At 50.4% G+C, this 23,797-nt stretch overlaps 7 protein-coding genes across 7 annotated transcripts, besides 2 other annotated features; 3 read left to right on the top strand and 4 right to left on the bottom strand.

Annotated features, from left to right (window-relative positions):
- Positions 1-2,929: part of a sequence feature (contig 1.118 712..105880(-1)) that runs on past the window's edge.
- Positions 2,930-23,797: part of a sequence feature (contig 1.119 1011..137987(-1)) that runs on past the window's edge.
- Positions 3,388-4,341, top strand: ANIA_07090 (uncharacterized protein; the record flags this gene model as incomplete). Its single annotated transcript, XM_659602.1, has 2 exons — positions 3,388-3,664; positions 3,845-4,341. 2 exons carry the CDS (start codon positions 3,388-3,390, stop codon positions 4,339-4,341), a joined length of 774 nt encoding a protein of 257 aa, XP_664694.1.
- ANIA_07091 (ATP-binding protein) lies at positions 4,541-7,481 on the bottom strand (the record flags this gene model as incomplete). Its single annotated transcript, XM_659603.2, has 4 exons — positions 6,764-7,481; positions 6,259-6,731; positions 5,399-6,194; positions 4,541-5,343 (listed from the first exon to the last, which is right to left on the bottom strand). Exons 1-4 carry the CDS (start codon positions 6,951-6,953, stop codon positions 4,541-4,543), a joined length of 2,262 nt encoding a protein of 753 aa, XP_664695.2. The 5' UTR covers positions 6,954-7,481.
- Positions 8,095-10,436, top strand: ANIA_07092 (uncharacterized protein; the record flags this gene model as incomplete). Its single annotated transcript, XM_659604.1, has 7 exons — positions 8,095-8,336; positions 8,389-8,725; positions 8,770-8,891; positions 8,970-9,373; positions 9,436-9,492; positions 9,538-10,304; positions 10,389-10,436. 7 exons carry the CDS (start codon positions 8,095-8,097, stop codon positions 10,434-10,436), a joined length of 1,977 nt encoding a protein of 658 aa, XP_664696.1.
- ANIA_07093 (protein figB) lies at positions 14,545-15,991 on the bottom strand (the record flags this gene model as incomplete). The annotated part of the gene is made up of 3 exons (XM_050611943.1): positions 14,545-14,926; positions 15,043-15,385; positions 15,679-15,991. The coding sequence occupies 3 exons, from the start codon at positions 15,989-15,991 to the stop codon at positions 14,545-14,547; spliced, it is 1,038 nt and encodes a 345-aa protein (XP_050467912.1).
- Positions 16,428-17,778, bottom strand: ANIA_07094 (ribonuclease H family protein; the record flags this gene model as incomplete). Its single annotated transcript, XM_659606.1, has 3 exons — positions 16,428-17,000; positions 17,143-17,343; positions 17,548-17,778. 3 exons carry the CDS (start codon positions 17,776-17,778, stop codon positions 16,428-16,430), a joined length of 1,005 nt encoding a protein of 334 aa, XP_664698.1.
- ANIA_07095 (uncharacterized protein) lies at positions 19,437-21,472 on the bottom strand (the record flags this gene model as incomplete). Its single annotated transcript, XM_659607.1, has 2 exons — positions 19,437-19,972; positions 20,074-21,472. 2 exons carry the CDS (start codon positions 21,470-21,472, stop codon positions 19,437-19,439), a joined length of 1,935 nt encoding a protein of 644 aa, XP_664699.1.
- On the top strand, positions 21,820-23,701 carry ANIA_10898 (uncharacterized protein; the record flags this gene model as incomplete). The annotated part of the gene is made up of 6 exons (XM_050611942.1): positions 21,820-22,530; positions 22,591-22,880; positions 22,901-23,162; positions 23,243-23,350; positions 23,580-23,599; positions 23,692-23,701. 6 exons carry the CDS (start codon positions 21,820-21,822, stop codon positions 23,699-23,701), a joined length of 1,401 nt encoding a protein of 466 aa, XP_050467911.1.

The following is a 23,797-nucleotide window of genomic DNA, read 5'->3' as shown; positions in this document are numbered from 1 at the left end:
GAACTATGTGAGGAGATGGCTCAGCAATTGCGCAGCAAGATCAGGCGTGAGATACGCGCAGAGCAACAATATCAATCCCCTACGCAGCAACTACACCAGGAAATCAATCAGAATGCTCCCTATGGTCGAAATACAGACATTCAACAACGAGACCTTATATATCGCGAAAAACAAGACATTCGGAAATTGGCCAAATCAAAATTTGGTACCCAAGCATCAATACTGCTTAATGGTCGATCTAACTATACGGCATGGCGCGATTCTATACTTATGGATGCCTATATGATTGAAGCAAAGGACATCCTCGATGAAACCAAGCCACCCGATGGCAGCAATGAAATCGACATCGCCTGCTGGGAAACAAAGAATGAGGTTTTACATACAAGGATTCTCCAGTCAACAGCAAGGCACGTACAACAAACAATCAGCTGGAAAGGCTCTACACTTGCATCCGAGCTATGGGCTAGAATAACATCAACATATGGCCTATCAATGGCCGAGGAGCGCCTTATGACTATCAAAGCCCTACTTGATATCAACCCACAAGGCAATTACCCAGCGATGGTACGGGATTTTCAAAGAATAGCTGCAAAGATTAAAGAAATGAAACTATCCCTGGATGATGTTATCCATGACATTTTTATCTGTTCTCTAGGCCAATGGCAGCAGAACTTCGTACGTACAAAATTAGACGAGTTCTATTCCTGCGGCCGAGGACCAATCAAAAACCTAGATATTGATACATTTGCGGATCAATTGGTTGCTCGATCATCATCTTCCAACAACAAATATATCCCCCAGGAACCACAAGAATTCAAACTCGAGCCCAGATATCGGATAATCCTTACAGAAACAAAGGACTCTTCCCGGACGAAGCGCGACGGTCAAGACCAAAAGCCGGCACGTACGAAAACCCTCTGTCAAGCTTGTGGCAAAGGATATCATAAGCCCGATGATTGTTGGACATTGCATCCCGAAAAGGCGCCTAAACGCCATGCAAACCACGCATCTGGAACCTCCAATAATAATAAAAACCAACAACCAACAGGACAGGAGCTTGTTCTACGGAACCATCTGCAAGCCAACTCGATTGCAATCGTACCAGCCAAAGAGCCGGAAAATAATGAGGAGCCCCAATGGCTCTTGGATACTGCTGCAGCCTTCCATATATCCAATAAATATCATGTTTTCATCAATCTCCGAGGCCACAAAGCATATATAAATGACGCCGGTGGTCGTACGCATCAGATTATTGGAATCGGAACCGCATTAGTTTATGGGGTAGAGATTCCAGACGTCCGATATGCGCCAACAACAACAGCAGACCTACTGTCATTCAGCCAATTGGATGACCAGGATTTTGATGTATCCACACAAGGCACTGTCAACAAGAAGCACTTCTATATTACATCACCCACAGGAGCTTCTCTTAATGCCTTCAAAGAGCAAAATACACGCCTATATCAAGTCAAACCAGTTGCATACGCAATACAGCCAACTCTACACGCAAAGGACACCCAAAAAGATACAAATGACATAATACCTACAGCAACTATGGAGGAATGGCATCAGCGCCTATCCCATGTCCATCTACGAGCCATATTGAAAATGGCACAACAGAAAATCATCAAAATCAAAGGCCCAAAAACCTTGGCTTTCTGCGATATCTGTCGACAGGCTAAGGAGAGGAGAAAGAGCTCCAAGGAGCCAGCCTCGCGCGCCACAAAGATCCTGGCGCGAATCCATATTGATATTGCAGGAGGAGGAGCAACATTGGACTGCAAGGATGAACAAGCCCCTCCCGGCATTAGAAATATTCGATATTTCTTGTTGATTACTGATGATGCAACTCGATATCGATGGGTTTATACCCTCCGAACCAGAGATGAGGCTATTCCCACCTTCCAGGGATGGCTTGAGCATATCAAAAACCAAGGATACAGCCCACCAGCTTTCGTACGAAGTGATCGCGAATTTCTAACTGAACACGTCAAGAAGCTCTGCCAAACCTATGGCCTAATTTGGGAGCCAACCGCTGCAGACTCCCCATGGCAAGATGGCGTCAGTGAGCGCGGAATACAGACGGTTTTACAATATACAAGGGCAATGTTATATGACTCCAGATTACCACGATGGCTATGGCCACAGGCTCTACAAACAGCTGTCTATCACATGAACCGGTTACCTACAAGAATTCCCTTGTACAATGATCGACGGCCTATGGCACCAACCAGCGATCCGGAAATCCAGCCATGTGCCCATTTTACGCCCTATTCCGCCTGGACCAATGGTGACACTGATATCAAGCATCTTGTCAAATTTGGGTCACCTGCTTGGATGCACCTACATGGAGCATCAAAATATGCTGGCAAGCCAACCAGTAAGATTGACCCAAAAGCCAAGAAGGTCCATGTCGTTGGGTATAGAGGCCGCCATATCTATGTTATTTGGGACCCTGAAATCAACCAACTACGCGATACCAGTGATATCTCCATCAAGGAGGAGTTTAACCCGCCACAGAGCAAGCCGTACGAAGCTGCCAAAGCTCCCGAAGCTGCTAAAGCTCTCGAAACTGTCAAACCTGCCGAAACTGTCAAAACGGCTGACACTGTCAAAACTGCCGAAGCTGTCAAACCTGGCGAAACTGCCGAAGCTGCAGAACCAAAAACCAATAAAGACCTTCTTATACAGGATATATCAGATATTACCTCCAGAGAAGAGCTATACCGACCTGCCAAAGGATTTGCTATCCAAAAATCTGTCGAATCACCTCTACCTGAGCCCAAATCGTACAATGAGGCTATCAAAGGCCCTGAATCAGCTCAATGGCATGCAGCAATGCAAGAAGAGATTAATACCTTGAAACGGAAACAATGTTGGGATTTGATCCGAAAATCTGACATGCCTGCTGGCGCACGCGCCATACCAGGAAGATGGGTTTATAAAAAGAAGCTTAATCCTGACAACTCCATCCGTTACAAAGCATGATGGGTAATCAGGGGGAATCTTCTTGATAAATCGGAATTTGAAGGAGCAACGTACGCCCCAGTTGTCGACCTGATTACTTCACGAATCTTGTTTGGTGTCAGCGCCCAAAAAGGCTGGCATATTATTCAGGCAGATGCAGTTCTAGCGTTTCTAAATGCAAAGTTAAAAGGCCAACCGATTTATATGCATCAACCACTTGGATTCGCTGAAGGGGAGCCAGGGACCCTAGTTTGCCTGCTCCGCCAATCACTATATGGCCTAACCCCGTCCGCGCGCCTATGGTACGATGATCTACGAGCATATCTTGAATCTATAGGATTTAAGGTTTCCCCGCATGACCCAGGCCTATTCGTACATGTTACAGAAAAGCTCTATATCACCACCCATGTTGATGACTTCATGATTGTTGGTGAAAAGGCCCAAAACGCCGTACAAGCGCTCGAAAGCTTGAAATCCCGATTTGAAATTAAAGAAGCGCCGGAATTCAAGCGATATCTAGGCATGAATATCAAAACAACGCCTACAGGCATCCACCTGTCACAGGAGGATCAAATTGATGACATTATCAACTCTTTTGGGCTTCATGATGCCCATCCTACCAAATCACCCCTTGATCCTGGAACAGTTATCGATGATGCTCCAGATCTAAAAATCAATATCAAAGAATACCAGCGCGGTACTGGCAGCTTGCAGTATCTAGCTACAAAAACTAGGCCAGATATCAGCCGAGCCGCCTGCTTTCTTGCTGAATTTAATACAGCGCCTACAGCCAAATGCTGGGCAGCTCTTATGCATGTTATCAAATACCTAAAAGGCACCCGCAGTCTAGGAATCAGATATTAACATGATCCTGCAGCCAATATCGAGCCCCCTAAAGCCTTTAGTGATTCTGATTGGGGTGGACCTCATACAAAAGCACGTCGGTCAGTTGGCGGATATGTTTTCAAACTTGCCGGAGGACCAATTGCTTGGCAATCAAAGCGCCAAACCTGCGTAGCAACCAGCTCTAATGAAGCTGAATATATTGCTGCATCCGAAGCCTCGCGCGAAGCCTATTGGATACGCGAAATTATGAAGGATCTTCGATTATTTGATGACCAACATGCACCTGGTATCCCATTACATATGGACAACAAAGGAGCTATTGATCTTACAATGTCCGACATACAAACCAAAAGATCAAAGCACATTGACATCCGCTACCATTACACCCGTGATATGGTCGACCAAGGCATCATCCATATCAAGCAGATCCCTACCGCCGAAATGGTTGCAGATGGCTGTACGAAGCCTCTGGGATCTGAAGCTCACTCCCATTTCATTCGTTTATTAGGTCTCCGCAACGATGATTAATATTTTCATGTAATTAGGCCCGCTGGTGATGACAATCTCGCTCGAGGGGGGGTGTCGGGGCATACTGCCCTCCGGTACCGCCTGCCCCTAGGGTTCGACCTCGATTAGTCATCATTTAGTAAGCTAGTTATTTAGATAGGCTGGCCTTTCCGGCCACCCAAAAGAACAACCATCCATCACTTCCCATAGATTGTCATTGTCACCTCTTGCTGCCTCTCGACGAAGCCTTCTTATTCTTTAGCTTCGCCAACTGAAGCTGAAGCTCTAGCTTTTTGACCTCATCCGCCTGGTCATCCTCTTCATTGTCGGCCTCACTCTCCTCCGATTCTTCTTCATCCGTGCTTTCGTCGTCGTCACTAGAGTACCGGCCAAAATTTGATCCTTGCGGCTTGCCTGGGTTAGCCGGAGGACTACGAAAATCGGTTCCCCGGCGAACAATGCCCGATTTTGAGGCACGAGAATTCTCCTGCGTCGTGCTCCGTGAAGCAAACATGGCGGATGCCTCGTCCACTCGCAACGCATCCCTAGCAGCCAAGAACGAATAGGTATCTTCATCAAAAGTACCATAAATGTCGCTAATGTAGTCGTCAAAATGAGCCGTGATCTTTGCGACATATTGAAAATGTTTTGCCTTCAACAGTGGTCTCTCGAGCTTTGCGACATTCTTCTCATCGTAGAATTCCCAGTTGGCAAGGGCAATGGCCGTCTGAAAAGCATTCTTGATCTGGCGGCCATTCCAGCGTCGTGTCGGCCGGTCCAGATTCCGTTGCCAGTGCTGATCTGCAAAACGTCGTATCTTCTTCTCCTCCATATCCAGGTTGAGGTTACTCTCCTTAACACGTTGGATGTTCTTCTCCCAGATCTCTTTCGTCTGCCGCTCTTCAAGTTTGGGATAGTAGAGACAGACGTGGATTCGAGAACGGAAAGCTTCGTCGAACTCACCCACACGGTTGGTGGTGAGAATGATGACCCCGGAGAAGTATTCAAGAACCCGGAGAAAGACTGTCAGTCGGTCAACGCTTGGTATAAACCACTTTCGATGGAGAAGCATTATTACCAGATACCAGACTGTTCCTGGCAATGTCCCCCCGCTCTCGCTTGGCCAGGAATACGTCCGCTTCGTCTAACAGGAGCACACACCTCCAGCGATGGGCTAGTTTACAAAACGAGTCCAGGTTCTTTTCCGCCTCCTCTGCGACGGTGCCAATATGGCCGCATGTTATTGATAGCAAGGGGCGGTTCAGCTCAATGGCAATGCACTCTGCCGTTGATGTCTTTCCCACCCCAGGCGCTCCATGCAGCAGGATGATCAGCCCCTTGCCTTTGGCGGACACGACGTCCATTGATAACTGTTCCTGCACATGATTGGAGCCTCCATGCGGCAGTCTGACTTGGTTGGTTATCAGCGCTTGCAAAACCCTCTTGTGCTCAGTCGGTAGGACTAATTCCTCCAGTTTAGATCGCGCCTGTTTGTCGTGGATCGAGATTTCTTGCAGTAAGCTGACGTTCAAGGCCACCCATCGGCGATCTAGAAGAGAGTATCCATACACTCGTGGAGGAAGTAAAAGAAGCTGATCATCAGACAGCTGAATGTCTTTAACAGGTCGGCTGGTCAGAAGATCCGTCGTAGTAAAATACTCGCTATGTCGATACTCCTCGAACGCAGCGTCGTTGAAGACATCCGTCACCCAGTCCCCATCGCTCTTTTGTGGGAAGAAGTCCGATACTTCTCTTGAGTCTGGCTCGGTGTGCGTAAGGACAATGCCGCCACCTGTTCCCAGGCTGAAGGCCGGTAGTGTGTCCTGGAAATGCGTCACTCCGGCTTCCTGGTCAACAACCACCTCGCCGTGAACCTGACGTTTGGTCAGAGAATTCATTTGTGCTTCAGGATCATGGTTTGGGGGAGAGGGGAGCTACCTCGAATGCTTCAATACGATGATTCCGGTGCCTATATTGGCTGTTCTTGGACTCTTCGATGGTATTCCCATGGTACTCCATATGCTTTCCCTGTGCCACCTCCATAAAGCGAGCGCCTCTCGCAACGAGTTGCTTCTCTAACACCTCCTTCTGCGGATCAAATTGAAGCGGCCGCAGAGGGAGTGAAGCTATGGGTCTTTTCCCCGAGTACGGGGTGATGGCGAATCGTTTTGGTCGCGGCGCCAGGCGAACCCCGTCCGACTCTAGATAGAAGCAGTCGATGATGAAATTGGTCATCTGCGCACTGGAACGCCTCACGGCGTCACGGCACCTCCTTTCGTCCTCAGATTCTGAGTCCCACACCCTGTAGTTAACCGGGTCGAAATACGACAGTTTCTTGGTATCAAAGCAGACTCGTCCGCCGGTGACGTGGAGCACTCGAAACGCCTGTCGCCGACTATCGTCGTCCTGAACTGTGCGGTAGACGACATCTCCCGGTTTGTACAGTTGCCAGAGGTGCTCAAACGGATCTCTCTCAATGTGTTCGCCTGTATTGCGCGCTTGATCTCAAAAATGTCTCTCATATCGTGGTCCATGAACTCAACGAGGCAGCGGAGCTCATCTCGTTCTCGCCTGAGCTGTGCAGCCATTGCTCTAGTCCGCTCGATATCCTCTATTTTAGTCGATGGAATCATCTCGCCTTCTGCTTCCTTGCACCAAGACTCGGTACTTTCCAGCAGGTTTTTGATGTCGGACTCGAACTCGACCAGGTACTTGAACGGGCGCACAAGGACATTCTGCTCTTCGGTGAAGAGGGTTTCCGTGAACGATTCGAGAACATTCAACAGATATTTCGAATTGATTGCTAATCGATATGGGGCGTACTGGCGGTCCTTCTTCGACGCTTCTGCACCCTGTTCCGGAGTCTGAAGATTGGTGGTGGATTGGCTATTTCCTCGTGCTTGACGCAACACGAGGCTGCTACTCCCTTTCGACGAGGTCAAGAGGATACTTTGTTCCGGATCAATAGAGCGCAATTTCTTGACCGCGCGCCAATTTTCCGGTGGGACTCGCGTGATTTTGATCTCTTGGGCGGGTTTGTCGCTCGTGTTCCTGCTGGCGCTTAGATCAATAATCACTCCGCATGCGAGCCCGGGGCAGTAAGGCACCTTGAATTTGCTAGAGGCTTATCTGTTTCTGGTGCTTGCGTGAGTATAGGACCTGATTGGTTTTGACATCGGTGTAGACATACTGGCCTCTGTCGAGGTTACCATGCCGGCTTTACTCCCGTCGCCAGAAGATATCGACTTCGAATTTCCTTTCGTAGCATCCATTGCTGCTGCAGCTAAAGGAGCAGTGGCGTTGACGAGCTCATCATTTGCTGCTGGCGGAGCGGCGTCTCCCATATCGTCAGATTCACCTCGGTAGGATAAAACCGCGGAATTCCCAAGCATCAGTCGAGTAAGGAAACAATTTCTGGCACTCTCTAGGCTATATGTAGTGAGCCTCAAGTGACTACAAATGTGATAGCGCAATATTGCACGAATCAGGGGGCGTGATACTACCATAGCGTCCGCCGCAGCCTTGTGTATATAAGCACTAGGTACCGGTATGACCAATCAACTCCTGCCAACGCATCTTAAGCCGAGGTATGTTGCAGCTTCAAGAAAGCCAGCGTCAAAGCACGCCTCCTACCCCGCAAGTTGATATGGAGTTGCATGTTGACTGTCGCGGCTTATCTCCTCGTCACTACGCACATTGTCCACCTCCGCCGACACTCTTATCTGAAGCCCTATACCATCACCATTGGTATCTCTCGACAAAAGCTAAGAATCCATGAGCCAGGTGACGGATAGGCCCGCTCGCCACGGCCTAGGGAACTTGGTAGATGGCTATGTGAGACGAAAGCTACGCCGCGACATCCATCCCGCTCTTGACGCTCTCAGAGATCACGGCAACGCGCCTGCGGGAAATTCTCAAGTGATCGCATCGCGGAGCTCGGTTCGCGGGGAGGACAAAGAATCCATGGAAATATCTCAGAGCACGCCGAGTCCTGATAACAAGGACGATTATGACTTGTATGAAGTTCAGTCTAAGGCCACATCTACAACTGACGTATACTGTGTATAGAGATGAACTGTACCGCGATGCTATGCTTGAGAAAGACCGGTTCCAAGAGGCATTGGAGGCCTACGAGCAGACTACAGCCGGGTCTAACTTCAAGACTTGCGTTACAAGCACATCACTGCACACCTGGGAGGAGGTGCTTGACGAGGTGAACAGGGCAGCAGAGACGTACCATTCGCGCGCGGCGGTCTGGGGGAAGATCAGAGCTGGTCTGCGCCGGCTGGGAGATAACAGCAAGGTCTTTGAGGCATGGGCCGCCCTTTTACCGTCCGGGTCGGACTGTGCCACGGTGATCAGTGGTGGACTGAAACTGATCTTGACAGTATGCGGGTCCCATGAGGTTAGTTCTTCTGTGAAGGGTTGGTTTACTAATGAGCCCTGCAGGCTGCAGCACGCTTGTCCGATTTACGCAAGGAAATATCGGATGTGCTGGTTGAGATTCCCTCGCGGCTTACGTGCATTCATCAAGCCCTGAACATTTTCAAGGGGTCGAAGGACTTGCATAGGTGCAGCGTTTCCCTCTATGTGGCCACTCTTGCGCTGCTGCACAATATAGTATCCTGGTACAGAAAAACGGCGATTAGTATGTCGAACTCTCAGCCCAACAGGATGGTCAAGCAGCTGACAGCTGACCTTGGAGAAAAACTTGGCCTCAGTCTCCTCTTACAGGGCTCGTATGAGCAAAACATGGATTCACTCCTTCAGAATCTACGCGCAGAGTCGGAGCGGTTTGACAAAGCAGCCCGACTCTGCTCCTATGGGGCAATTGAGGAGACGAGACTGATCTCTATCAAGAACGAGCAAATTCTCAGCGGTTACGTGGATCAGTCAATGACTCGCTGGGACAACTTCGAGACTGAGCTTCGATCCAATCAAGCAAGCACTCTGGATGGATATCACACGCTCCAACACCAAGTGTCGGATTTGCATGCGATTATGGAGCGGTTTCTAGGCAGCCATGACGCTGTGGACCCAGGGACGCTGAATGGTGAGTCTATCCTGCTGAGAGTCCGCTCTCTGTGACTAATCGGCGATGTTCTGTTGATCCAGTGAGAGGACCAATGCTTCCCTCAGACAAAGCCGCCATCAATCGAAGGTCCCAGCAGAGTAAGTGCATAACCATCATCCAGGCTGCATTGTAACCTAGCCCAGTGTATCTCCGCTCCCGCGACTACGCCTTCTCAGCTCTCAACTACGACCCCTCAGTCCTCGAAAAAGACCTAGCAGCTAACCTGCACAACGTCTGGCACCTCCCCCTGCCATACCAGAACCGCCTTCTTGCAACAATGCAGACACCGAAACTGCACTCCTGGATTACGACTCGATGCTCTTCCGCCCTTTTCTTGAACCTCAATACACCCGCTGTATCCCCTCTCCATGCATCATCCTCGTTCCTCCCTGCAAAGCTTGTCCAATCAATCAATGAACAACCATCTGAAAATATCATCACGCTCGCATTTTTCTGCGGCGCGCATACCCGCCGAAATGACCCCCATTCCGGTCCACACGGAACAATGCGGAGCCTCGTGGCCCAACTCCTCGAGTCACATCCTGGGTTCGACCTCCAGACAGTGCGGAGGATAGCGCAGCTCCGTGGAGGCGATGTCCATGGTCTATGCGAGATCTTCCATGAGCTCGTCGCTCAACTTCCGGCCGATGTTGTGGTATTCTGTGTCGTGGACGGGGTGACCGTGTTCGAAGAGCGGATGGGGCTAAGAGAAAGTGGGGAGGAAGTAGTCAAGGCGCTGGTGCGGACTGTTCAAGAATGCACCCAGAAGAAGCCCGTTGGGGAAAAGAGTGTGTTCAAGCTATTATTGACTAGTTCCAGGAATAGTCGGCGGCTGTGGAGGTTGATTCCAGGTGAAGTGGGAGATGTAGTTTGGATGCCGGATGCCGTGCCCTCGTTGGGCGGCTTTACGGTAGGCAAGTGGGACGCAAGTGTTGGACGGCCGCTGAGGGACGTTAAATAGTACAATTTCTATATAGGTACTGATTTAGTGTAGGTACGGCAGACTATTCAGAGGCACAATCGTGCAATCTGCGTATACTAACGCGTACGGGCACGACCCATTAGATCTTCTCCGGTGATATTTACGACATACTGTTGATATCTACGCAGGAGTGCCGGGATACCCCAAGTCAGTGGATGAAAGTGGTCTAAGGAGTGATATAATAGAAGGAACAATTCCAGCAAGGCGACGATGACTCTGCTATCTATAATTGGCGGACTGCCAGTCCTAGACAAAGGGCCATGAATACTTGATAGCTCGAGGCATGGCATGAGTTACCGTCTATCATGAAGTCCCATCAAACCATTAGGGCTCTATTTCTTAGATCTACAATTGATTCAACTCTATACTTGACAATAATGGAGAAGGGACGAATGATAAGAACAGCTTCACCACCGATGCTTGAGGTCAGGGAGCCTTTTGATACAGTCATTTTCTAGAGACTGGTCCACAGACTGCACACAGAGGTCGGCCAGAAACAGCGCGCTTTGGGTAGCCATATCTGCATAATTTCTTTGCACACAACGCTCATAGAAAATTGATAGTTTGACGTTTCATCACTGGATATTCACACAGCTTCTCATACACAGGCATGGGGCGGCATGAGTGACAACAATGATCACCAGGAGTTAGGGCTTGATGCCTCGACTGTTGGTGAGGCCTTACTAGCGTCGGCAATGCCTAATTCCCCATTGAAAGGGAATCTCCGTGTACTCCAGTTGAATAATGAAGTCAGAACACAAGTCAAATTACTATGCAAGATGATTGCAGTCCACGAGTGCTATTCTATCATGAGAACATAACCACCACCACCCAATGCAGGGCTGCAAACACATTCCTGCTTGATTTATCAGAGATGCAGGTGTCTTTACCAACGTTTCCCAAGCTAGCTGACACTGTTCAAAGCTCTTTCCGCGGGAAGCCGCAACTTTCTGGCTATTGATTGACCTGGGAAATTTCTCCACCATCTATCAGACTTGTTAAATGCCATCTATGCCATGGAAATTGCGGAATCTACCATCGCACCACGTACTCAAACCGGGATTACAAGCACATGTCATAACCCCGCCAAGCCAAGAAAATCATAGGGCCGTGGAGTCAGGGCAATATCAGAGAGGAAGTGATCCGTACATGGGCCCGTGAAAAGATGAGGAGATCTGACCAGCATTTGACACGGCGCTCGGAAGCTCAACTGATCAGCCATGCAGGCGGTTGACCAGCTTACGCTGGACACGCCCAACGCCACGTTCTGGGTGGCAGGGCAGCCCTCAAGCTGCAACAACCTGAATCTCAATCAACTCTGCCGGAGTGATGCGAAACTGTGCGGCCCTAGGACAAGACCCTAGCTCCATGACCAGTTTTCGGGAGATCAATACAAACAACATTATGGTCCCATACTCTAGATAAGTAAGCTGGATAACTCTTGAGAGGCCACGAGCAGGTCTTGGTGGTAGCTCGTAGCGTCTAGCTGTGTTGCGTAGCACAATAGTAGCATTCAAAGCGAAGATGGACAAATTGAGGGACGAGAGTCCGTGCTGGTGGATCTTTCATGACGACTGCTTGCTCGCGTAGAGCTTCAAGCAAGAGATAGGATCGTTTTCTGAGGATACAAGGCGCGATACCCCATAGATTTTGTTGTACATAGCTCAAATCAGCCACTAAAATAATCTTGCGAGGGATCGGTTAACCCTTCTAGGTTAACGTCCCCCCTTCTGGACCTGGGCTCTCAGGAGCGAAGCCCAGTCAAGTGAATTGTTACATGGTTGTGGTCGTTGCGCAGCTAAGCTGAGTACTACTTTACCAGTTGAAGTTCAAATACATATCTGCTACAGCAGCGAATTCAATCTACCCTACCTGCAATCCATCTCATTAATCTCGTTCGCAACGGCCGCCTCTCCTCAGCGGGTCCATCCTCCACCATTACAGCATTATACCAGTGGATCTGCATTCCATCCCTCAATGTGTTGCGAAACTCCGGGACGAACAAGACCACCATACCAACAACTGTGACTATAAATATCAGAAACAAAAAGGTAAGCCCAATCTTGAGTCCCACGTCGAGGGGCCGCCTCCAGATAACGACAAACGGCGGCACCACAAAACACACCACCACCAGTAACAGTATAATCGTTGGTGCGAGATGAGAAAATGCCCATGCGAAAATTACCCTGTTGGAGATAGGGGCACCAGGGGGCACGGAGCTTCGCGTGCGGATGGAAGTGAGGATGCGTTGCTTTTGGTTATGGACCCATGCGCTGCGGGCGGCCAGGCGGAGGGCATAGGTAGACGTGCTTAGCGACAGCGCGAAGGCAATGAAGTTGCCGACAGGGACGGGAGTCGCGAGTTGATCGATTTGCATCGAGAATAGAGAGGCCGCGAAAGAAAGCGGGATAAACAAGAATGCGAGCTCTGTAAGTCGGGTGATGCTTTCGGCTTCGAGAATTGCTCGGTGGCTTTCAATAAACTGGATCGTGCCTGTGATGGCGTTTGCGGCTTCTTTTAGGTTCTGGATGGTGTTTTCGAAACTGTGGGCGAGCTCTATGATGACCTCTTCCTGGGAGGACTCTCCGATGTCGCTGCGTTTGAGAAGTTCTCTGAGCGCCTTGATAAGGTCCCGACTCTGTGGGGGAATCTGCGCAAGGAGCTTTGCTATGAAAGTGCGTTTTGCGAGGATATCGTCGAGCTGAGCATTTTGAGACGCTGTGAACTGGACAATCTCTCGCTGCACAGCGTCAAGAATATGGAGCAAACCCTGAGTATCGGAAACGACGATAGAAAAGAGGTGCAAAAATGGCAGGTGTGCACGGGACAGCTGATCGGTAGCTGGGATCTGGCTTGCAGCCCTAAAACTTCGCCGTAGGCAGGTCAAGGTAGAAAATAAGGTCTCGTAGATTTCCTTCAGCTGGGCGCCATGAAAGTCGGTGATGCTGGTCGTAGCGAAGTCCGGAGTGAAGCGCGGGACCAGGCTATCGTACAGACTCACGACTTCGACCGCCGCGTTAGGGGGAGGAATGTAAGGCTTCTTCAGGGCACTGTGTCTTTCAGACCATGTAGCTTTTAATGCTTCAGGAGTGGGGTCCAATAACATGATAACTGCATTCACGTCAGATCTTTCCAAGGAAGCTAGGACGATGGCCGCTATTTCACGCACCAATTTGACAACCGCCCCTCATAGTCTGGTATATTGAAACACGCTCCTCAATCGCCACGACACCTTCAGCAGCAATACCAGAGCTCAAGGAGAGGTCCCACTCCGGCCGGAGGATGGCCGAGAGTGGGTGAACGATATCGACGGTGCATTCCTGGTCGCGTTCACCTATGGTAGTGTCCTGATACCTTCCAAGTGTTATCTTTTCATACCTCTCGTCGATCTGTCGGCGTCTGAGCACACTATCAATAGCCCTCGACCTTGTAACGGGCCGATACCAATGAAAAGACAAGTACGGTCGCGGCAGACCCCAAGCATTCCATCGGATGCGTTGATCGCGCTCACTGGCTGGAACCTGAGAAATCTGGCAGTTCATGTGATCAAGGAAGAACTGAGGCTCTATAGCAAACGTCGCGCCAAGCGTAAACCAGACATCCGAGTCGGCGTCTTCCACGAGTAGGTATCGAGTAGTTATATCTGTCGAGGTTTCAACTGCCCATTGAGAGAGCTTCTCAGGATCAGACAGTGTCGACCGCTCGTCCAGCAGAGAGACGCGCCAATGGCCTATTGAGGTGAAATCGATGCGCGTGATGTTGACCTCTCCATGTGTCGGCTGACAAAGCTGGTGATATCCCGGAACTATTTCCGCTAGCCGCCTGATATCTTCTTCGAATCCTCGTCTTTGACTTGCAAATGAGGCGCCTTGAGCCATATCCTGCTTCGCGTTTGAAGGTTTGAATGAGTGAACACGAATACCCCACTTTTGTATCGGTTTCTGCCAGCGCTGGAGGCCAGTCGGACCGGACAAACTCGGGAAGCCGCTCTGCAGAAGTACTTTCGTCGCAGAACAAGGCACATTGTGTATAGAGGATGTACCTGAGAAGGAACAAATTGGAAGAAAAAATACTACCCGGTATAGCAATTATCGGACGGAGAACCATCTCGGAGCCAGAAGTAAGCACAACTTCCAGAAAGAGAACACGCACGGGACTATAGCCGCCGTCAGTCCTCCTCGTCAGTAATGAGACGTAATTCTCCACGACTCAATTTCTGTATCGCGATCCCAAATGTCACTAATAAAACTGCGCCGATCGCACCCCAGCCTAGGCCCATCGCTACGGCACCCACATCCCCCTTTATGGCACCACCAAATGCAGCCTCCGCCGTCGCAGCATGCGCTACGACTGCCACGTGCTGCCAGAGGACTGCAACAATCAGAACCAAACTCGCTAACACGTCGAAGCTCAGTACAAGGTAGACCACTTCCGTGGCGGGTAAAAGCTTGATTTCGAATTCGTCGCCACTGGCGTCCACATCAGTGTACCGGCCAGGAAATGTACTCAGCGCGGAGAAGCTAAGGAATATGAGGACGATGGCCATTATGCTATTTGTGCGAGTCGCGGTGGATCAGTCAGTGTCTTGGCCACCTACTTACGCGAGTATCCAATGAATAATACATTGGAAGCTAGGTCGGTCGGTCGGTGGGAAGGGTGGACCTACATGATCACGGACAGAATAATCTCGTCTCGGAAGTTGTCTGCAATCGCTAAGATATTGAGAGGGTCGCTGATGGTGCTGATTTGTGCTCCCAGATCTCTAGCCGTTGAGCGACAAGCCCAGTTCGTGGTTCCTGAAGAGTTTGCCGCTGCACATAGCCCAAAATATCCCACTCGGATAGTGAGGTCGCCAGCTGAACTGAGATTTGAAACCATCGCATAGAAAGAAGGATTCAGTGCCGAGAGTCTATACTCACCACCGGGTTCCCGGTGGTCATGTTGATAGGACAGTTCCAGGAGATATATGGCACGCATCCGGTTTGAGGAGCAGCCGGCAACCAGAAGTGCTGAATCAGAATATGTTAGCTAATATTTCACCCCTAGTGTATTCCGCCTCAAAGTGCTGAGAACGCCGGGATGCACTGACATAGAAATAAAATAGCCACCAGACAAAAGACCATCAATAAATGGTGGAACGAATAGCGAGAGAAAAATCGGGACCAGAAAACTCGGACCGTTTCCCAGGAGGGCCAACGTCGAGGCCTGGAGTAGTCGTTGCTGTGTATATAGTCAAATGGTGATGGACTCCTCGGCCTGCGAGACCTGGATCTGTGCTGACTCAAAAGGCTGGAATGATTACTCTCTTCCTCTTCTTCCTCTTCTCTCCCGTTGTTATCCTCATGCTCCTCTTTTTCTTCGGTTTGCCCGTGTTCAGTCTCTTCTGCAGTCTCGGCCCCGCCCTCCAGCTGCTCGCTCTCAGTTCGGCTGCCACCCCTAGTCCATCTCTGCCTCCATTCGGAATGAAAGCGCAACTTCTGCAATAGTGGATGCGATGGCGTTGGCAGAATTCTATGCATGGGTGTCTGGAGAGCGTGCATATTCTGAAATCGTAGCGGGGGAATCTGAGCGCCAAGTGCGGTCCTTTCAGTCTCAGGCTGAGAGCTGTCTTCCATCTTCTTCGTTTTGCTTTGTCTCGTGTCTCTAAGCAAATGAAAGTACTCGTCGCGTTTAATCGTGAGGTTGATAATCGTAACGATGAAATTGTTGCAGCCTTAACCGCAGGTTATTCGTTTCGTTTCGTTTCGTTTTCGTTTCGTTTCGTTTCGTTTCGTTTTATTATTTAACGTCACTCGGCGGATCACGTGGCCCACGTGATCTGCGGCCTCCCAGGGGGCATCTGGACGTGCTACCTAAACAGAACTGCCTAGGAACTAGCTAGATACAGGTTTGAAGCAGCAACTATGGACAATATATGTTGGAAATGAGCGGAAGAAGCATCCGGCGCTACCCTGGCCAGGTCTTCGAGGGCAGATGCCTGTTTTGACTACCTATAGATTGGGGGGAGGGGCCGTACCCTTTGTCCAGGTAGATGTGTGGACTGTCGCACTTTCAAGCGCTCCGGCGGGCCCAGTTCAGGCATATGTCCTTGAAAAAGGATGATTCTTGCACGATGCGGCTGAATTCCTCAGCCCCGGCAGCTGTACTTAAGAGCCAGTCTATTGTTTTTGACGGGCCATCCTTTATACATCTCCATCTATCCTTCCAGCATTTTCTGGTATATGGGCAAAAGAAGAAGTGTACTGGGGTCTTTGCCTTGCCGCAGGTGCAGCTCTCCAGGTAGTCTGTATAGTCAAAATACTGGTGGTATGCTGTAAAGTCTCTGTGGCCTGTACAAGCGGCGACGAGTCGGCCAAGTACCCACCAGGGCAGCTTGTGCTCGCGGGAGCGGCTTTCTTTTGTATGGGGTCTGATATTCAGGGCTTTGTAGGTTTCAGGCGCCTTATTAGCATATGCTGTATATGTCTCTGTACAGAGCCACTGTTTTGCCTCCTGTTGTAGGTATGCTGGGGAGGGGGGGATGTCAGGGCTGTATATAGAAGACCCTAGCTTAGCAAGCTTGTCTGCCAGCTTATTCCCAGCAATTCCAGAGTGGCCTGGAATCCAGCAGACCTGAAGGGGCTTCTGTTGCATGGTTAGGATTAAAGGGCTTTCCATCCACTGGGCGGCTAGTTGGCTAAAGGTCTCTGACAGACTATGTCTATAAGGGGTTGGCCTATAGCTTGCTAGCAGGGAGGCTGCAGCTAGGTGTATCTAGGAGGATAACTAGCTGGGTAGAGTAGCCAACGCATGGTTGTCCCAGGGCTGCGTGTAGGCCTTCTACAGCACCCATGATTTCTGCATCATAGACTTCTGTCCTGGGGCCCGCGGGACCATGTCCCTTGGACACAAGGATAGGGCCAAAGTAGATTGCATAGCCATACCCTGCCCCCTGGCTGGTCCGTGAGCCATCTGAGTATACTGAAATCTGTAAAGGGGCAGGGCTGTAGCCTTTGTTGTCTGTTAGGAGCATACATAATAGAGAGAGAGGCAGCTCTATTATAGCGCGCTCTGGCAGGGGGCTGAGGAGGAGCTGTAGGATCCTTTTAAGCCTGGTTTTGGGCCTGCCCGCAGTAGTCTCTGCGGCTATTTGGGCAATTGGGTGTTTAGTATCAAGGCTTATATATCTCACTGCTGCCCTTCGGAGGATGCTGTTGAATAGAGCCTCTGGGTCTGGTAGGTCTGCTTCGCGGAGCAGAGCTGCAGTAGGGGTGGTCTTGTAGGCTGGGATAATAGCCAGGGCTGCTGTACGGAAGAGAGAGAGCAGGGAGTTAACAACCCATTGTTGTCTTTTTCCTGTATAGAAGACTTCTGCCCCGTACAGAGCTGTTGGGAGAACACACTGTATAACTGCTGCGCGCATGGAGGCCACTGGACAGCCACGCTGGGTATTGCTAAGTCTCTTTAGGTGCTGGGCGAGTTGTTTCCCGCGGCTAAAGACCCAGTTAATGTGGGCTTTAAAAGTAAGCTTTGTATCCAGAAGAACTCCTAACCAACGTGTATATAGGGATGGTGTAATCTCCCCTATACCAGGTAGAGTGACTATAGGGAAATGCTGCTGCTGCTTTTTAGAGAAGTGTTGTATCTCTGTTTTCTCTATTGAGAAAGGGAGGCCTGTCTCTGTCCCTAGGACAGTAATTTGCTTGTAGGCCTCTACCAGTTGTTGTGAGCTCTCTTCCAGGGTATTCCCAGTTAGTAATATACCCATGTCATCTGCATAGCAGAAGGAGCTCTCTAGGGTAGAGACTATTCTTGCTGCATATAGTAGGAAGAGTATTGGGGATAGGGGGGATCCCTGGGGGAGTCCACCTTTGATTGGTGCTGTAGCGGTGCTTTCTTTGATATGAACAGATACAGAACGGCCAGTAAGCCAGTCCTCAAGTAGCTGGAGTAAGCCTTTATGCCATCCTTGCAGGCGTAGGTGAGAAAGGAGCCGTTGGTGTATGACAGCATCAAATGCCCCTTTCACGTCTAGTAGGAGTAATGAAGCATCCTTTCCCTGTTGAAATGGCCTCACTCTACCTCTGTGTACAAGGACCTGGACCATGTGTCAAGTGGCACACCGTCCTGGCAAGGCCCCAAAGTGGCAGGGGGCTAGCAGGTCTGCCTGAATTGCTCAACGGGCCATCTGCTGTGCTAGAAGGCGCTCGAGGCCTTTTCCTAGGGTAGAGAGGAGGCTAATTGGCCGCCAAGTGTTGAGTTGGGTATAGTCCCTCTTTCCTGGTTTTGGTAACATTATTATCTTTGCTGACTTCAGGCTTAGTGGAAAGCAGCCTTCCTCTATACACCTGTAGTATAGTTGTGTGATTGTGTCTCCTAGGACAGGCCAAAGCTCCCTCCAAGCAGTGGTGGCAAGTCCGTCCTCCCCGGGGGCAGACGGGGGTGGGGCACAGAGAGCGGCCCAGCAGTGTTCTTTTGTTGGCAGGTGTACTGGGCCCAGGGGCTTGTTTGGGGGTCCCTCTTCTGTTTGATTTGGAAGCAGGGCCCCCTTCTCTAGGAGGTGACTGAGGAAGGCATTTGCTTTGCCCTGCGGGGTAGAGACCTGAGCCCCTTGTACATTCAGGGGAGGGGCAGCAAGCTGGTCTGGATGTCTAATCCATTTAGCAAGTTTGAATGCGTCTGTAGGTGCTGTGGCTTGTTCGATCTGCTGCTTCCAGTATTCAGCCTTTGCCCGTACGATGGCCTTCCGGAGTTGTTTATAGTCGGGGTTTTGTTGATATCTTGTTTGGTGTAGTATGTCTGTTAGTTCTGGAGTCCACCATGGGGTCCTGGGGAGTCTGCGAGTATTGTATCTTGATGCGCCTTGAATTGCTAGCTGGGATATCTGGACCAGTTGCTCGGCTAGTAGGTTAATTGGTAGGGTTGGGTCAGGCGGGCTTGCCAGGGTTCTGGCTTTCTCCCCAGTTGGTAGAGCCAAGCTTGTGAATAGGAGAAGGCTCGTCTTGCTCCAGTATTATTCCAATTGTTGCATGGTCGCTTGGAGTCTTTAGATGGTCTTCCACTAGGGCCCTTAGTGGTATGTTAGAGAAGACTAGGTCTAGGGATATTTGGTCCACGGGTAGGGGTGCCTGGCTCGAGGCGAAGTTCCAGCTCGTGGGCATCAAGCCAGTCTAATAGTCCTGTTGCGCCAGGTGTGACAGCATGAGACTCAGTATCTGGCTGCCAGAATGGGTGCCGGGTATTGAAGTCTCCTGCTAGGATGGTGTTCTCTGGTGGGGTATATCCTAGGAGTGTGGAAAGTGTAGAGGGTGTTGAGCCAGCACCAGCAGGGGCAACTGGGTCATTAGGGGGCCGATAAACATTGATAATAGTAAGGCCTGCCGTGTAGATTGTGGTGATATCCGGAGAGATAGGTTCCGGGAGGGAATGGGCTGGGAGATCCCTTCGTACATATGTTAGAGTTCTGGGCCTGGCAGTCCATCGGGTTGGGGGACTGAACAGCTGATATCGTGGGTGGGTCTTGGTTAGGTGTTTTGCTGTATTTGTCCAAGGTTCTTGGACAAGGATGATATCTGCTTCAAAGGAGAGTAGCAGGTCATGTGCAGCGCCCCCCCTTCCTACATTGGCTTGTAGAATTTTCATAGTTCAGGGGAGGGCAGGGTTTGGTTTAAGAGCTCCTGGGTGAGCTGTCTTGTAGGCTGGCTTGTAGTTTGGGTACTGTCTGCTTGTTGTTTAGAACTTTCAGCTTTCTTCTGTTCCTGTTGGAAGGCAAGCCGGCCAGCCTTGCGGATAGCAGCTAGAGCATCCTTCGAGAGGCGGGTAATAATGTTCCTCTGGACATGGGGTCTGGCTGGGCATTTTGGGAAGTCTGCTGCATGTGGGCCGCAGCAGTTGATACACTGTACATGGCAGTTATGATCTTGTTTTGAGGATCCGCAGGAGATGCATCGGTCACTAGAGCGGCAGGCCCTTGTATCGTGGAAGCGGTAGCATCGGGTGCATTGCAAAGGCCTTTGCTTGGGGCGAGTGGGCCTTGATAGGCCAGACAAGCCAAAGAGTTGCAGGGGGTGTTGTAGCTTTTTTGGAAAGGCTATGACTGCTGTGATAGAGTCCCTCTCTACTGGGTGTTTTGAGAGCTTGGCCATGAGAGGCTTAATGCCAGTAATGCGCTCTGCTTCCATGCTAATGTCTGCAATTGTTGTATCTATCCATCCATCTAGGGACCAGAGTTGTTTTGGGATCCGGGAGACAATAACCTGGTGGTACTCTGTTGGAATTTCAAAGTACCCATCCCCAGCTAGGCTTGCAGCCTTCTCTGATAGTAGGAAAGCCTTGCCCTGTTCTGTTGTAGTGATTGCATACCCGGTTGATATTACTTGTACCTGTGTGATCCCGACCGGAACCTTCCCAGCAAGGGTGACCCGGATGCCATGTGGTCCAATAGCTCGGAGGCTGGAGGAGGCCGGGAGGCGGAGGAAGATGCGGTGGTCAGTCTTGTTTGACTGCTTCAGCCTTCGTTGTGCTGTTTGCTTGGCTTGCATATGGTGTTCAGGGGCAATAGTTTGCCAGTTCCCCTGGCCAGTTCTTGGAGCTGTTAGGGATGCCCAGGTTGTAGGCTGCGAGGTTTGCCTGTTCAGGGGGCTTTTGGAAGCTTCAGGAGTGGGAGGATGGTTTGGCTGTTCCATCTGTCTGGGTGGCTGTGGGGGTGCAACCACAGGCATCTGAGAAATCTGCTGAGGGGAGTCCTGCTTTGCAAGGGTGACGAATCTGGCTGCAAGCTCCCGGGCCAGGTCTCTTGGGCGGCCCTGTAGGGAGGAGACAGTTAGATCTAGAGCTTTGGCAAGGGAGGTCATGGCTAGTTTCCAATCATGAAGAAGGGCTAGCTGGTCGTCTGCTACCATGCCGACCTGTTCGCAGATCGACGGGGCTTGCGGCGTATGGGATACAGGGACTGGAGCTGCAGTGGGAGTCTTCTGCGGGGAGAATAAGGCCCTTCTCTTCAGGGAGTTCCGGGGTAGGGGGGTCGGGGTGGTAGGTCCTGAGGGGGGGTCAGAGTTTTCACCCAGGAGCGGAGTCGCCGGACGGGTTCCGCCTGGGGGGGAGATATCCACCTCCATGGGGTGGAGGGGATGAGCAATGAGCCAAGTGTAAGAGATCAGTTATTAGAGCAGTAGGGGTGCTGTTTTCCCCTCGTCGTGTCGCTGCGCCATAGAAGCATATTGTGGACTGTCGCGTATACTAGTGGCGATTTGGTCATGTGATCGATGTTTGCAACGAAATCATTTAATTGAAGCCCTTAGTCTTATATCTACAATCTGTATAGAGATTTTATAGCTATTATGGTGATTCTCCTGATCGTCAGGAGATATGTTGATCTCTCCATATTAAACTGGAGGTATGGGAGGTCGACCAAGGTGCTGTATGCTTGATTAGTAAGATAGGCCACCTCACCTGTAACCTGCATATGTACTGGGACTTGGGTGTACTCTTGGTACACTGCCGGTGCGGCCTTGCCGGTCATGCAGCGACTGGACCCCTATGCCTACGAGCTAGTATCGGGTCCGAGTTAAGGTTCGAAGCTATCGGATCCGATGTAGTGTCATTGGACGTCAGTTTTAGACTTTTGGATAAGCTCCAATCAGAGGGTGCAAGACTAGCCATCGCGGAGCAGGCCCTCCACTCCGCGAGCGGGTTTCGCTCCGTCTGTCCGGCGATTCCAGACTTTAGTTCGACCCTTTCGACTTCTGGCCGCAAAACGTTCAGTTTGTTTCAGCGCGTTTGTGGAACTTCCCCATGGGGAATTGCGGAGAGAGTTTGGCCCCCTTCGCCTTGCGCCCCACGAGAAAAGGGAAGCGACCTTTATATTCCCAGCGAAACTCGATCAAAGGCTCACGCATCTCCTCTCGTCACCCTTGCAGCCGGATCACAGTATCGCCATATAATATGTGATAACAGCACTATGACAAGCTCGATCAACAGTCGTCCGGCCGCCGGCGCAGTGGCGCATTCTAGCCTTGCGAGGAGAACTGTTGGACGCCCGGATGACGACCCTGCTGCTCTGGTCCTGGAAGCCTGGTCCCAAGGGCTTATGACGGGGTCACTAGTCATTATGGCTGCTGTTACCTTTGCAAACATGCGGCCGGGCGTCCTGCTACATAAGTTGATCTTACTTGAGGTACGTCGCGCTGCCGTCGCTGCGAAATGCACACACTGATCTGCGGCCACCTCCTGATAGCTGATTCTGGCCATGGCCCACGGAACATTTATATTCGCGCCAGAACCTGTATACGGCTGGTACCTAGCCTCAACAGCGATCGGCCTGATCATATCGTGGTCCTTGCACAATGTAATCGCCTGGATGAAGAACCGGCCGTTTATGGGTCGCAAGCTTTCCCTTTTCTACGTCGGCACCATTGTCCTGGCTCAGCCATACTGGGTGGCCGAGATTTACGCAAACTTTGCCTATTTTAACAACATAAATCTTACCGTTTACCAGAAAATCCGTCCCTGGGAAGCCTTATTTCGGTACAGTACCATCCTACTAGTCTCATCAGCATGACGGTGACTGCCTCAGCTAACCACGGCTGGACAAGTGATCCTTGGTGGATTTACACCACATGCAATATCTTCTGGGTCGTCAAGACACACTACAACTTTGGCATCCTTGAGCTGGTGCGCGAATGCCCTCGCTTTGGGCTCATGCTGGCCTCCATGTGTCTCTCCATTGTGTTCATTGTCTTAGACGTGATCAGCGTGACTGGAGCCCTCGACGCTGCCATGCCGCTCGGCATCAACCCGTTTTGGAAAGTACGCCGTCCTCCCCTAGATCCAGTTCTGACCAAGGTATATCAGTTTTGATATGCGGCCTTCCACTAATAGAGGATTAGCTATGCTTCACGTTCAAGTGCTTGTGCGATACGATTATTCTCGACGATTTCAAGACAGCGCTCGATAAGCTTAGTGCTCGATGGCTAGCGAGGAATGGGATGAATGGGGTTCATGCATCAGGTTAGTTTCTTGTTTTTTCGATTTCCCTTTCTGTGATCGGTGTTCCCGAATTCGAGCTCTGATCGTCTGAGTGTAGGCTTTGGAAGCTATCCAACCTTTGCTGATGAGCGCGCCTTGCCGAACGCTCAAGACGATATTTCTCTAAAAGACAGAATTAGCGCTGTTCATATTGCGTGATAGTACTAGTGTTCTTAGCTATATGACTGAAAACATGAGGCAACCGCCCCTTTGTCCGCGTATGTGCGGGCGAGGATTTTTCAGCAGTTTCTCAACTCAAGCCAAAAATAAAATAAAATAAAATAAAATAAAATAAAATAAAATAAAATAGAATAGAATAAGTATATGCGTATATATATATACTTCCCTGATTCCCAGTAACCCCCTTTTCTGTCTTCTCAGCATGGTGGACAGCATACGCCGATCCACACTCGTTA

The sequence above is a fragment of the Aspergillus nidulans genome, chromosome IV (assembly GCF_000011425.1).
Source record: "Aspergillus nidulans FGSC A4 chromosome IV".
NCBI lineage: Eukaryota > Fungi > Ascomycota > Eurotiomycetes > Eurotiales > Aspergillaceae > Aspergillus > Aspergillus nidulans.
This window is presented reverse-complemented; position numbering and strand designations above follow the sequence as displayed.